The 15225-nt window shown below is 43.2% G+C and overlaps 2 protein-coding genes across 4 annotated transcripts in view; one reads left to right on the plus strand and one right to left on the minus strand.

The window, feature by feature from the left end:
• The window catches only part of LOC140205014 (transportin-3-like), a 96065-nt gene extending 88302 nt beyond the window's left edge, over positions 1 to 7763 (plus strand). The window contains exons 22-24 of one of the 3 annotated variants that reach the window (XM_072272073.1): positions 2067 to 2179; positions 3050 to 3138; positions 5658 to 7763. In XM_072272073.1, the coding sequence (XP_072128174.1) occupies positions 2067 to 2179; positions 3050 to 3110 (174 nt within the window). In that variant the 3' untranslated portion in view covers positions 3111 to 3138; positions 5658 to 7763. Of the gene's footprint in view, positions 1 to 2066; positions 2180 to 3049; positions 3139 to 5657 lie in introns of those variants that run through there. The other 2 variants (XR_011887731.1, XR_011887732.1) reach the window with 2 other exon arrangements.
• LOC140204653 (ras-related and estrogen-regulated growth inhibitor-like) lies at positions 3817 to 14749 on the minus strand. The gene is made up of 4 exons (XM_072271348.1): positions 14725 to 14749; positions 14499 to 14555; positions 12509 to 12582; positions 3817 to 11741 (listed from the first exon to the last, which is right to left on the minus strand). The coding sequence occupies exons 1-4, from the start codon at positions 14747 to 14749 to the stop codon at positions 11265 to 11267; spliced, it is 633 nt and encodes a 210-aa protein (XP_072127449.1). The 3' UTR covers positions 3817 to 11264.
• Positions 14750 to 15225: the final 476 nt, after the last annotated feature.

The raw sequence follows: 15225 nt of genomic DNA on the forward strand, positions 1-15225 counted from the left end.
GAAGAAACATACAAGTTAGTCAGAGAAAGCAGCACAGCTGAGGACTGGGAGAAATTCAGAGTCCAGCAGAGAAGGACAAAGGGCTTAATTGGGAAAGACAAAAAAGATTATGAGAGAAAGCTGGCAGGGAACATAAAAACTGACTGTAAAAGCTTTTATAGATATGTGAAAAGAAAAAGATTGGTGAAGACAAATGTAGGTCCCTTACAGTCAGAAACAGGTGAATTGATCATAGGAAACAAGGACATGGCAAACCAATTGAATAACTACTTTGGTTCTGTCTTCACTAAGAAGGACATAAATAATCTTCCGGAAATAGTAGGGGACAGAGGGTCTAGTGAGATGGAGGAACTGAGCGAAATTCATGTTAGTAGGGAAGTGGTGTTAGGTAAATTGAAAGGATTGAAGGCAGATAAATCCCCAGGGCCAGATGGTCTGTATCCCAGAGTGCTTAAGGAAGTAGCCCAAGAAATAATGGACGCATTAGTGATAACTTTTCAAAACTCTTTAGATTCTGGATTAGTTCCCGAAGATTGGAGGGTGGCTAATGTAACCCTGCTTTTTAAAAAAGGAGGGAGAGAGAAACCGGGGAATTATAGACCGGTGAGCCTGACATCGGTGGTGGGGAAAATGCTAGCGACAGTTATCAAAGATGCGGTAACAGCACATTTGGAAAGTGGTGAAATCATTGGACAAAGTCAGCATGGATTTGTGAAAGGAAAATCATGTCTGACAAATCTCATAGAATTTTTTGAGGATGTAGTTAATGGGGAGAACCAGTGGATGTGGTATATTTGGATTTTCAAAAGGCTTTTGAAAAGGTCCCACACAGGACATTAGTGTGCAAACTTAAAGCACACGGTATTGGGGGTATGGTGTTGATGTGGATAGAGAATTGGTTGGCAGACAGGAAGCAAAGAGTGGGAATAAACGGGATCTTTTCAGAATGGCAGGCAGTGACTAGTGGGGTACCGCAAGGCTCAGTGCTGGGACCCCAGTTGTTTACAATATATATTAATGACTTAGACAAGGGAATTAAATGCAGCATCTCCAAGTTTGCAGATGACACGAAGCTGGGCGGCAGTGTTAGCTGTGAAGAGGATGCTAAGAGGATGCAGGGTGACTTGGATAGGTGAGGTGAGTGGGCAAATTCATGGCAGATGCAATTTAATGTGGATAAATGTGAGGTTATCCACTTTGGTGGCAAGAATAGGAAAACGGATTATTATCTGAATGGTGGCCGATTAGGAAAAGGGGAGGTGCAATGAGACCTGGGTGTCATTATACACCAGTCATTGAAAGTGGGCATGCAGGTACAGCAGGTGGTGAAAAAGGCAAATGGTATGCTGGCATTCATAGCAAGAGGATTCGAGTACAGGAGCAGGGAGGTACTACTGCAGTTGTACGAGGCCTTGGTGAGACTACACCTGGAGTATTATGTGCAGTTTTGGTCCCCTAATCTGAGGAAAGACATTCTTGTCATAGAGGGAGTACAAAGAAGGTTCACCAGATTGATTCCTGGGATGGCAGGACTTTGATATGATGAAAGACTGGATCGACTAGGCTTATACTCTCTGGAATTTAGAAGATTGGGGGGGGATCTTTTTGAAACGTATAAAATTCTAAAGGGATTGGACAGGCTAGATGCAGGAAGATTGTTCCTGATGTTGGGGAAGTCCAGAATGAGGGGTCACAGTTTGAGGATAAGGGGAAGCCTTTTGGGACCGAGATTAGGAAAAACTTCTTCACACAGAGATTAGTGAATCTGTGGAATTCTCTGCCACAGGAAACAGCTGAGGCCAGGTCATTGGCTATATTTAAGAGGGAGTTAGATAGGGCCCTTGTGGCTAACGGGATCGGGGGTGTGGAGAGAAGGCAGGTACAGGGTTCTGAGTTGGATGATCAGCCATGATAGTACTGAATGGTGGTGCAGGCTCGAAGGGCCGAATGGCCTACTACTGCACCTATTTTCTATGTTTCTATGAAATGCTATTTGTTCATGCCGCTCCATGGTTATGGTTTTTTTTTAACCTATAATGTGGCTTGTCCTGTTTTTTTGACATCAGACATTCTGTCGGTGGCTGGAAGATGCGCTCAAGAGTCTACCAAAGGAACTGTCAGCCGGGGCTATCACAGCGACAGAAAAGCAAGTCACAGAGTTTCACAAACAGGTCATGTGGTAAGGCAAATGTTATTAGGTGCCGGCATAGATATTCCTGTACCTCGTGTCACTTTATGTACGCACAATCATTTTATGTATATAAGCTAATCTTGTGTGTTTATATTGAATTTTTTTTGTGTGTTCCTTACACTTGTGTGCTTTGTATGCTGCATTGGATCAGGAGTAATATTCATCTCATTCTCTGTTATACTTGTGTACTGAAGAATGAGAATACCCAGTCTTGAATCGCAGGCTGGTCCTGCACTGTCTAATCTAGAAAAGAGCACGCATTTTCTGGTATAATTCTGTCTGACCGTCGTGGACTACATTGTATACTGACAGCGATGGAACTGCTGGTATCTGGACAATTAGTCACTTGTCTGCTGTTTAAAATGTTCCTCGTTCTCACTCTGTGAATTAAAATTTCAGATCTTTCATCGTGGTATCTAGAATATGAGACCACAGAAGCAAGCCAGCACAAACTTTATCTCACTCCATCAGTTTGCCCACCGAATTCCTCTGTTGCTTGGATTGAAAAGTCTGTACTTTGCCTCTACCTGCCTTTGCAACATTTTGATGCCCTGATCGTGATCTGCCTGTTTGCTCTCTTTATTCCACATTTTGTCTCTAGTAATAGCAGTTAGCAATCCCCCAACATTCAGGATCTGTCTTGCCTTGCACCTCCTGTTTGCTTGACACTTTCAAAACAGTATCTTCAACTGGAGAATAACTGGCCATTCGGCCCATTTTTTTGCTTCATGCTTGTAAGGCATTTCATTAGATCTAGGGGTGTTTTGTTCGGGTGGTTTTCAGCATTTTAGTAATAATTTACTAAAAGCATTTGAAATATAAAACTTCTCATTATTTCCTTTTCCCTTTGCCTTGCAGTGCTGAAGATGCTGCAATGATAGGTTGGTCCTTAATGGAATTCTCTGGCTTCTACAGATAACGTCAGGACATAACCACAGACTTGCTATGTAAGTGAAAAATCAAGAAATTACAGGTGCTGAGAATCTGGAATAACAACAGAAGGTGCCGATAAGATTCCACAGGGCAGCCGGCATCTGAAGAGAGAGTGTATGGTGTAGGATCTCCAACCTGAAATATTAACTGGTTCTGCCTGGCCTATTGAGTGTTTCTAGCACTTTGGTTACTATGTACGTGTGTTTCTGGATACTTGTATGAGTGCTTTTAAGATTTCCTTGCAGAGAAGCCCTATTAACACAAGGGTTTCTTCCTCTCCAGCACTAAATCTCAATTTGAAGTGTTTGGTGTAATTTACAGCATCAACACCAAAGAGAAATACTTAACAGGAATTTCTGCAGTCTATCGTATCCTTAAGCTATTTTACTGTCAGGATGCGTCCACTGTTGCACTGCTGTTTAGAAAGTGATCTTGGACTGAATACATGCCATAAAGACCCAGAGGATTAACGAGAGTGTGGAGTTGAATGGAATGCTCTTTTAAAAGCAGAGATTGTTGAAACAGAAGGTTGTTAACTCCCAAAACCTAAATGATCTACATTCCAAAGCTTTGAAAGGGATAGCTATGGAGATGGTGGATGCTCTGATTATCACCTCCATAAATTTTCTGCAATTCTATGCATAAATACTCTGCAATTAATTATTCCTGCAACTTACCATAGTTGTGGTTGCGTTGTTTGTACAAGAGGCAGTACAGGGAGGGAACTACAGACCTAACATAAGACTATCAAAAATGCTGCAATTTGTAATTTATTATCACTTTTGTACGTGACATGAAACTTGGTGTTTTGTAGCATCATTGCAGAGTAAATATGTGGCATTACTATAAATTACAAAAAAAATCATGCAAAATAAAAAATAATGAGGTGGTGTTTATGAACCATTCCAAAATCCAATGGAGACCACTCACAGAGCTGGATTTGCAATCCCGGGTCATCACACTAGATCAGAGGTTCCCAGCCTAGGATCTATGGACCCCTAGTTTAATGGTATTGGTTCATGGCATTAAAAAAAAGGTTGGGAACCCCTGCGCTGGATGGAGGAGATGCTTTAACCACACTAAATTCCCAGCTTCCTGTCTGACTATTAAGCAGTTAATGCCTGAGTACAGACACACTTTATATCTAGTGAGTTTAGTATATATTTTAGAAATGGGTGTGTAACCCTGTGAGATTTGCTTTCTGCTCGGTGTTGCATATAACCATCCTTAAGTGGGAAAGCACCAGTATTCTGCACATCATGTTTTTGTGTCTCTGAATATGGTATCCCAGCAAATTTTAACCTAATGTTGATACAATATCGATGCTCTGGTCTGGAGCAACAGACAAAATGTTCAATCTGAAATGTTAACTGTCAATTTCCCAGCATGGAAATGTTGTGTAACCAAGGTATATATAACCATAGTAACCAAGGACCAGTGATGGGTGGTACAGCAGTTAGACCTGCTGGTAAAAGGACCCTTCATTAGTGTCCCAGTACATTTTATAACCACGCAGGACCCAGATCAATCAGATGCACATATGCCTTTGGCTGATTGCCGTTAACTTGTTTATAGGATTTTTCATTTCACTTAAGATTGTATGATATGTTGGCAAAATCCTGTTCCCGTGGTAGTGTAACAGTTAGCGTGGCACTATTATAGCTCAAGGCTTCAGAGTTCAGTTTCAGCGCCATCTGTAAGACGTACATTCTTCCCATGAGCACGTGGGTTTCCTCCCACATTCCGAAGTTGTACTGGTTCATTGATCATGGTAAATTGTCCTGTGATTAGGCTGGTGTTAAATAGGTGGGTTGCTGTCTAGCATGCCTTGTTCAGTCGAAAGGGCCTGTCTTGATAAAGAAAGCTTTATCTCTCACCTTGGGCTGGGCATGCTCCTTAAAGGTTATATATTGAAAGACCTCTGATATAATCCAGCATCCAGAAAGGATTTGGAAGGAAGGAACCAGGGTGAAGGAACCTAACCTGCCTTGTCAGTCCGTGTTGGGTTGAGCAGTCTCAGCAGCAGCCTCTCTGGCGTGGGTCACATGCTACCTATTGAATTATCCCACAGAAAAATCCTCCAGGAGAGGAGTAAAGAAGAAAATAGAGTTGTGGTCACTAATAAACCCCGTAAATAATTCGGACAAACTTCTCTCTGCGTGCTGGTGGAAATGTGAAATTCGGTGCCACATGAAATAATACATTTAGTGGGAAACTGGGGCAGTGCAGGCTGCTGGGTTATGACTGGAGCACTAATACTAACAGAGACCAGATTGACCAAATCAAACATGGAACACTACAGCATAGGATCAGGTCGTTCACCCCTCGGTCTGTGTGTGTTCCTGTTACTGGTAAATGGAGGCACGTGAATCATGTGCAGGCAGATTTAATACCATGATTGCTACAGACACTGTGTACTGAGATGCTTCTTTGCAGTGCATTCTTCATATAAGTTTGTGGGGGGGGGGGAGCAGTGGAAAATGGAAATGGTTGAAAAAGTAGTACTAACTTGAACTTTTCTTTCAATCCCTAGATTTGTACGACATTCCTTTCCAGCTCCCAGACATCACGGCCGGTGCTCAGTAAATGCCTGGAAAGACAAGAAACTAACAGGGAGCAGGGTGTTTTTCCCACTGGAAGGGCTTGTCTTGCTGCTGGTGTGGGGAGGGGGGAGGGTACACGTGAGGTTAGAGGGAGATGCGATTCAGCAACTGTGGCTTCAGCAGCAAGAGGGTGGGAGAAGCGGGGTCTTGTTTGTCGTACATCAGATTGATTGATCAGTTTTGTTCCAATGCACCTTGTTTTAATTTTGGCATCAGGAATGTGATTATCACTTCCAAAGCAGAGATGGACTTCCTCCTGTTGGTCTACCTTAGGCCAGACAGTTATTACGGAAAATGTTTAAAGCATTAATTCCTGATACTACTTTTGAGTCAATGTGGAACAAAGTGCAAATGTGGCATAACACTTGCTGACAAGCTGCATATGGAGAGTGGTGTTGAGCAAGGAGAAAGTATTTTAAATATAAATATCATTTGTTTTATACCCAAAATGTGAATACTAGCACTAGTTTATCACCTTGAATTTGTTCGAGTTGACCATTTTGCACCAATATTAGTTTTGATTGGTAGCCAGCAAATCAATGATCATGACTGCCCTTTGATCAGAGATATTGTCATCTGATTAAACTCCTGGCCCAGGGTATGCACATCACTCGCCAAACCCTGCCTAGCAAATAGAGCAAGGATAGACGTGACTGACTTTAGCTGCACTCCCTAGAGTCAGGAGGTCCAGGGTTGGAACACACTCTTGGACATGAGACTGATGGTCCTGTATGGCAGAGTGCTGCACAGTTGAGGATTCATGAATTAGAAATTAAAATGGATCCCAATAGAAGGCACTGTTCCACCTCCAAATGCAAGCATTTCTCATTTCATTTGCTACTTGTAGAATTTCTGTCTGCAAGGTAGCTAACGGCTGTTTCCCTGTATGAGTGATTAACTTATTTTGATTTTAAAGATTGAGGCCTTTCTGGTGGTTGTTCCTCCTGCCTGGGTCCCAGGTCCCGGTGAGATTGCTCCCTGTCTTACCGCAACCTTCACACTGCAAAAACAGATAGTTGGTGAGATTTCAGGGACAAACACCAGTCTCATAGCTTATTTACAGGAAACTTGGTGCCCTCTTTCACTCTAATAATAATTTCCTGTATTGCAAAGGAAAGTAATGTTCTTAATAGAATTATTACAATCTGTCAGGTCTACAGGATATGCAAAAGAATTGATTATGGCATAGAGGCACCTAATAATTTTATATTTTTAAACATAATTCAAAGCCAGCTCTTGTACTCAGGTGATGGTTGTACTGGTTGTTGAGGGAAAGCAATCAGAATGAGCCTTTGAGATCATGAGGGAACATGCAATGTTACAGTGAAGTTACTCTTGAATGAGCACTGTGAGGTTTTTTTTAATGCATCAGTAATGCTTTTTGAAGACTAGAGTATTTTGAAGTTGTCAGGTCTGTCCCTATAATCTGGAACTATAATATGCCAGTGGAGGATCTGCATAGCACTACTGTGGGCAATCAGCAGAATAAAGCAGATGGTAAGCCCCAGACTTGCATTTATTTGTAGCTGTTCTTGCAAAAACCAGGGAGTGTAGATCTTCCTCTTTGTTGGAAGACCTGAAGGTACAAAGCTGTTAGCATCGATATTGAAGTGAGTAGTACCATACTAGCACCACAGCAGCCAATGCTGTGACATGGCACTGGTCTCCCATATACTGCCCATTGCAGCCACACCAAGTAATGGCTGTAACTTGAGAGCTAGGCCCCTTACTGCTAAGGAAATGAGGTACCCTATCCTGTGCTTGTTTTGGGTGATGGATGGTGCGGTGCACCAGAAGTTACAGAAACTTTGGCTAAGTTTGGATCTCCATGTCTAGATGCCACGGTACCTACTGGTAAGTGTACACAGTGGAAGTTATAGAGACCAGCCGCGTGTATGATGGCTCTGGTAAATGACACCTAATCTGTGAACCTGGTGTCACATTTTAAGAGTTGTTTTTAATAACTGGCATAAATTTAAAACTATTTTTTTCAGTTTTACAGCAATTTAAAAAATTAAAATATCAAATGAATTGTTTTTGGTGTACTGTAATTTAAGTATATGTCCTGTCAGATTATGTGAATTGTTTTGTCAGACTCGTGCCACTGTACAGAACTTTTTCTATTAAACTTTGAAAATATGTCACTTGCTATGTTTGTATCTATGCCTTTTTAATCCTTAACACAATTTGTTTTTTACTGGTATAGGGGAGTGGGGACTCCCCTGTTCAGTGGATAAGTAATTTCTATTGTTGGGAAGAGAACAGGAGGTCTGTGTCTCAACTCCATTCTTCTCAGGCAGTTCTTTGGGATGGAGGCTGACTTATTCACTGAGTTTTTAAGCTTCTGTAGTGGTTGATGAGGCTAATATGGGAACTATAGATTAGCTTTATTCTTTGAAACATAGTGAAATTCATCAACAGTGAACAGTTGGAGGATTACTGGGGTCAGCCTGCAAGTGTCACCATGATTCTGCCCACAATTTAATAACCCTAACCCCTTTGGAAATCTGGGAGGAAACTGGAGCACCTGCAGGAAACCCAAGCGGTCACGTGGAGAATGTACAAACTCTTTACAGACAGCAGTGGGAATTGAACCTTGATCACCAGTGCTATAAAACATTGTGATAACTACTATGCTACTGTGTTGCCACCCATCCAATAGATGAGGCAGGTGGGTGGGTTTTTGTGAGGCATGTGTGGATCTCTCCCTGCAGGGCCTCTGTGCTCTTCAATACAATCCTGAATACTACTACCTCACTTCAAGTAATCCTGGGCCAGAAGCTCTCAGGAATCAATAGGGATGTTGCACTTCAAGTGGCCTTTGAACACATCCACTAACCTTCTGTCCAACTGTTAATTTTACTTTACGGAGCTCAGGATCTGTTTGATTCTTGGGCATGGTAACAATGTGCTTGGCTAACCATGGGTATCTAAAGCCTCATCAGTGGATGTTGATCTGGGAGAAGGTGTCTATCCCACAATGCAGTTAGTTTTCAAAATTGACAGGTTTAGAGTTAATTGTTACCCCATCAATTGCTTTTCACCAAAAACTGTAAAAACTTCTACCACTGTACTTGTTTTATTTTATACCACTCCCACCTCTCTACTTCCTTAGTGCTAGCAGAAATGTATTTTGCCCACCCCAACAGTTTCTTAGTTTCTGGACAAATCAACACTTGACCCACACAACATCTGAGGGATGAAAAGGAATAGAAGATGTTTCAGGTGAAAACCCTGCATCAGTCACAAAACATCAGCAATTCCTATCCTCTTACAGATGCTGCTCAACCTACTGCATTCCTGCACCTATGATGTATCAAACTTTAATCCAAATTCAGGGAAATTCCAAGCAAATGCTGACAAATTGTGAAATGCTGGGAGCACTCAGCAAGTCAGGAAGTATCTTTAGAGAAATGTAAAGATACAAGCCTATTTTGTAATTTAATCTTTGTTGTTCAGGCATCTTTCATTATTTTAATTGGATTTGAACTCTTGTAACTGGGTCTCCGCTGCTGTAATTAATTATGGCCCCTGATGGGATTGTGAGGCATGATTTTCCCCTTTAAAAAATCATGCTGACTTTGGCCTTTTTTTTTTATTATTATTATGTGCTTCCAAGTACCCTGAAACCTCATCCTTAACAACCAACATGAGGTCAGGCTAATTGGCCTATAACTTATATTCTTCTGCCTCCCTTCCTCAAAGAGTGGAGCGACATCTGTAATTTTCCAGTCATCTGGATTCATTCCAGAATCTAATGATTCTTGAAAGATCATAATACCTCCACAATCTCTTCAGCTGTCTCTTTCACAACCCTGGGGTATAGTCCATCTGATTCAGGTGACTTGTCTACCTTCAGACTTTTCATTTTCCCATGCACCTTCTTAGTAATAGCAGCGACACTCACTTCTGCCCCTGATACTCATTTCCGGCATTCTGCTAGTGTCTTCCACTGTGAAGACTGACACAAAATACGATTAAGTTTGATGTCATTGCTATCTCTCCAGCGGTCTGATGTATCTCTTTTACTCCTTGTATATTTGAGAGGCAGAAAGAAACTGTAGGATGTACATTGTATACATTTGACATAAATGGGTTTCAATAGGTGCATTTAGCTTTTCTTTATGGCTTCTTTAGTTGCCTTGTGGTTGCACTTGGCCAAGTGGTTAAGGCATTGGGCTAGCGACCTGAAGGTCGTGAGTTCAAGCCCCAGCCGAGGAAACGTGTTGTGTCCTTGGAGCAATGCACTTAATCACACATTGCTCTGCGACGACACTGGTGCCAAGCTGTATGGGTCCTAATGCCCTTCCCTTGGACAACATCGTGGAGAGGGGAGACTTGCAGCATGGGCAACTGCTGGTCTTCCATACAACCTTGCCCAGGCCTGGGCCCTAGAGAGTGAAGACTTTCCAGGCGCAGATCCATGGTCTCGCAAAACTAACGGATGCCTTTACTAGTTGCCTTGTTTTTTTAAATTCCCAAAACTCTTGCCCTCTCCCTTTAGAATGCTGTGGAACTCCTTAATAGCAAAAGTCTGCTAAGGGAACAGTTGTTAAACCAGAGGGGATCTGTATCCAGTACCAGTAAAGCCTATAGAATTCCTATAGAATTCTAGGGAATGAATCCAAACTGGTCCTTGCAACAAGAGATATAGAACACTAGATGTGTTTCTCAGAACATCATGTAGTCTGGAGCCAATGCAGTGACAATAACGAGGCCATACTTGAACAAGTCAAGCTCCCTCCCATTCAGTGGTTAGTATGCATGATCTTACAGTGGCAACAAAGGTTTGACTTTGCACATTTTTATCCCTGAAGGCTTCATGGGAGCATTGTCACAGAATGGGACATCATGCCCGATAAAGGACAAAGTTGGACAAGGAGCAGGGATGGAGATGGTGGTTAGTGAACAGAGTTTCTACTGGCTTTTGAAGATTAGGGAATAAAATTAGAAAATGCTGGAGATCAGAAGGCACAAAGTGTATTAGTCTTCGTTAGTTAGAGATTGAGATCAGGAGCCACAAAGTAATGTTGCAGCTCTATAAAACCCTGGTTTTGAGGCAAGTGTGTTGGGGACATTTATGAATCTCTTAGACATGGATAATAGAAAAATGATGGGCAATGAGGGAGGAAAGGGTAAGATTGCTTTTAAAGTTTAAAGGTCAGCACAACATTGTGGGCTGAAGGACCTATTGAATACTGTATGTTACTGTGCTGTAATATTCTGAGAGTCGGGTAGCATTGAAGGCCTTCATTGGAACTGAAGATGAGGATTTTGGTCTTCCCAACACTCAGAATCTCTCAGCAGAGAATCCTGATGAAGGGTCTCAGCCCAAAGCAGACTGTTTTCTATAGATGCTGCCTGGTTGTCTGAGTTCCTCCAACATTGCATCTATTACCACGATCTCTCAGCTTGTCTTGTACATGGAGTTAGGGAAGTCTCTGGCAATATGGGGAGGTTGAAAGGGACAATATATGGTTGAGAAGCAGAGCTGTTCTTGGAGCAGTGGGCTGTTGAAAATTACAAAAGGAATGCAGTTAATCGGTTAAGAAATCCCTGACTGAACTCAGGCTGAAACTCCGCATGGACAGGCTTGCAGTGGCTGTTGAATGGATTCTGGGGATTTTGTCCATCGGTTTGGAGGAGACCTTCCGTCGGAAGGCAGACAGAGCTCCACTGCTGGCCACCTCCCGGTAAAGCAGGCTGAAGACAGCCACTGTTTCTTCGTAACTGTCCCGGGCTGAGATCTCAAAGAACGGGCACTTGAGTGTCTGGGCAATGCTGCTGCCCTCTTCCGTGGTGACCATCCGGTCATACTGGAGGTCCTTCTTGTTAGCAACGATCACCACTGGGGGCAGTGCGTCACCATGCCGCTTCAGACCAGAGTGGATGTGGCTGATCAAGAACCGAAGCCGGAGAATCTCGTCAAAGCTGCAACGGTCTGTCACCGAGTAGGTGATAATAAAGCCTTCTGCCCACTTGATCTTTTCCTCAATTAATATCGTGTCTTCTTCCTTCACAAAGAAAACATTGCTATTATTATTTTTTAAAAAGTGATTCGATGGAGATGGAAGTGAATTTAAGAGCAGGTTAGTGTGTCACGTTCCTCATTGGAGTGGTGATTCGTTGAGTTAACTGGCATCCTTTAACACACAGACAAAAAAAAAATGCTGGTAGAATTTCAGGATGTTCCAAGGATGGGGGAAATGCAGGTTAACTTTGTTGAAGGGTTCTAAGTCTTAATTAGCTCAGATCTGGAACATTTCCTCCAAAAGTGGTGGAAGCTAGGTCTGGATATTTCATAAAGCAGACGTTAATAATTTTGAGATGAAGTTTAGCTTTATTTGTCACATGTACATTAGAATATGCAACAAAATGCATGATTTGTATCACATCCATAAGGATTGTTCTGGGCAGGCTGCAAGTGTCACACGCTTCAGGTGCCAACATAGCACACCCACAACTCACTAACCCTAACCATGGAATGTGGGAGGAAACTGGAGCAACTGGAGGAAATCCAAGTGGTCATGGAGAGAATGTATGTAAAACTCTTTGCAGACAGCAGTGGTAACTGAATCCTGATCGGTGTTTGTTGGCTTTGTAATAGAATTATGCTACCAGGTCACCCTTAAATGGGGGGGGGGGGGGTTGGAAGATTACAGTGGGGGAGATTATAATTAAATCAGCCATGATTTTACAGTGACAAAAGACTTGTGGGGCCAAATTTGTTGGATGTCCTAACCCGGGAATAAATGCTGGGCTTGTAGTCCTCTGGCATTACCTGTCCAGCAGTATCGAGAACTTCAAACTGCACACACTCTCCATCCACTGAGAACACGTGTCTGTATATTGTTTCTGAAAGCAAGAGGAAATAAAAATTTAGATATTGCACTAACAACTGTGGCTGTTCTGGTTTTAAATATGAACTACTGAACGCCCCCCCCGCCCCACACACATTTGGATGGACCTCAGCACCGAATTCTCTCCCTATATCAGCGATTCAATGTCCCCTCCACTTTAAGCTTCTCTGAGCCTCTTGGGCTCAGTGGCAGACACACACGGGATGCACTTTGAGATACTGGCTGAGCTCTATCGCACAGCTCTACTGCTCTTTGAAGGAGTGTACCTTCTCCCCAAGACTGTGTGGGATCTCCCCCGGCTCCTCCCAAAGACCTCCTAGATATGTGAGCCGGTGAGACTGGAGTTCGAGGCCTACTGTTTGGGGTCCTGATTTCAAAGAGTGTGGAGTTCAGGGTCCTCATTGTCATCATTAGCAAGTCCTGGGGTTGGGGATCAAAAGTCTGGAAGTCTAGACCAGATAGCCAATACCTGGATCTGCAGATCTCTGATTCCACTAGGAAAATCAATGGCCCATTGTCTGTGAATCTGAGTCCACTGGAGATTGGAGCTCATGGCCTGTCCTGGGATAGAGCACTGTCTCTGAATTGGAGAACACTAGAGATGGCCTGTCCTGGGGTCAGAGCACCGTCTCTGAATCAGAGAACACTAGAGATGGCCTGTCCTGGGGTCAGAGCACCGTCTCTGAATCAGAGAACACTAGAGGTGGCCTGTCCTGGGGTCAGAGCACCGTCTCTGAATCAGAGAACACTAGAGATGGCCTGTCCTGGGGTCAGAGCAGTGTCTCTGAATCAGAGAGCACTAGAGATGGCCTGTCCTGGGGTCAGAGCACTGTCTCAGAATCAGAGAACACTAGAGATGACCTGTCCTGGGGTCAGAAAACACCAGAGATGTCCTGTCCTGGGGATAGAGCACCGTCTCTGAATCAGAGAACACTAGAGATGGCCTGTCCTGCGGATAAAGCACTGTCTCTGAATCAGAGTTCACTTGGAGGACTAGAGATGGCCTGTCCTGGGGTCAGAGCACTGTCTCAGAATCAGAGAACACTAGAGATGACCTGTCCTGGGGTCAGAAAACACCAGAGATGTCCTGTCCTGGGGATAAAGCACTGTCTCTGAATCAGAGTCCACTTGGAGGACTAGAGATGGCCTGTCCTGGGGATAAAGCACTGTCAGTTTGCGGGTGGGTGGGAGGAAGGTAAGTAAAGGGCTTGTTTTGCTGTTGACGTTTGTTTCTGTTGTTCTTTGAACATGGTGGGCATGCTACGTTGACGCTGGAATTTGCGTCCCCGCCACATCCTTGGGTTGTACTGGCTGTTAATGCAAATGGGACATTCGTTGTACTTCTCAAAGTGCATGTGATACAGTACTGTGCAAACGTCTTAAGCACACATACACTTGTTTAGCTAGTGTGCCCAAGACCTTTACACAGTATTGTACCATAAATAAATGGAATTTGAAAGGCATGCAGTTCGGTGGGTTAACTGGCCGTCTGCAGTGTAGGTGAGTGGTGAAGAAGTGGGGGGGAATTGATGTGAATATGGCAAAATTAAACAATGGGATTAATACTGGCCTAGTGTAAATGATTAGTTGGATGGACGGCATGGAGAGTGCGAAGGGCCAGTTTCCATGACGTTACTTTACGTCAACATCACAAGTGTACCTGCCTTCAATGGACTATCAGTTTATCCCTGACGTGTCCAGTAAGTAACTGGAAAATGAGATTACAGTATTTCATTGTTTACAAATGGCTTGGTTTTCACTGCTGTGTGTGAAGCCCTACTGGGTTTTTATTAACTAGGTGTCGGTGAGATGTTAGGGAGGCGCACAGTCGCTCTCATGTTATAGACTAGAACCTGTGCTCACTCATCTATCTCTGCCAGCTCACCGGGGCTTAATGTGGCTCAAACTCACCCAAGGTCGGATCATACTCCCCAATGAATCTCTTTGTGATGAAGCGAACTGTGATGGCTGGAAGAGAAAAGGAGAGTTTGATCTGAAGCCCAAGTCTGTTTTAACCCAATCATGTGTCCCTGTGCCCTCTGGATCTGTAATGAACTGAAGCAGACTTGACTAGCCCAATCTGGCGTCTGTGCTCCATTAAGGTCTATTCCCACCTCTCCTCTTGGAAACCTCTCACCATGTTTTCCAGTGGCTCTCTGCATCGTGAATATTCATGTTTCCATTAAATACATTATCTGCATCTCAGATGTTTCTCTCTGTAAAGACATCTCTGCTGAGCTCTACAATGAATTTACAAATGAAGCAGCCATCAGGGCGATGCCACAGGAAACTCAGGACTCACACCACCAGGTTCAGGAACAGTTGCTACCCTCAACCATCAGGCTCTTGAACCAGAGGGGATAACTTCACTCGCCCCATCACTGAAATGTTCACACAACCTTTGGACTCACATTCAATCACTATTCATCTTATATTCTTGATATTTATTGTTCATTACTTTTTCTTCCTTTTTGTATTTGCACAGTTTGTTGGCTTTTGCACAGTGGTTATCCACCCTGTTGGCTGCGTTCCTTCATTGGATCTGTTATAGTTATTGGATTTATTGAGTGTGCTGGCAAGAAAATAAACATCAGGGTTGACACATTTATATTAATAATAAATTTACTTTGAACTTTGA

Source organism: Mobula birostris, chromosome 11 (assembly GCF_030028105.1).
Source record: "Mobula birostris isolate sMobBir1 chromosome 11, sMobBir1.hap1, whole genome shotgun sequence".
In the NCBI taxonomy this organism is placed as follows: domain Eukaryota; kingdom Metazoa; phylum Chordata; class Chondrichthyes; order Myliobatiformes; family Myliobatidae; genus Mobula; species Mobula birostris.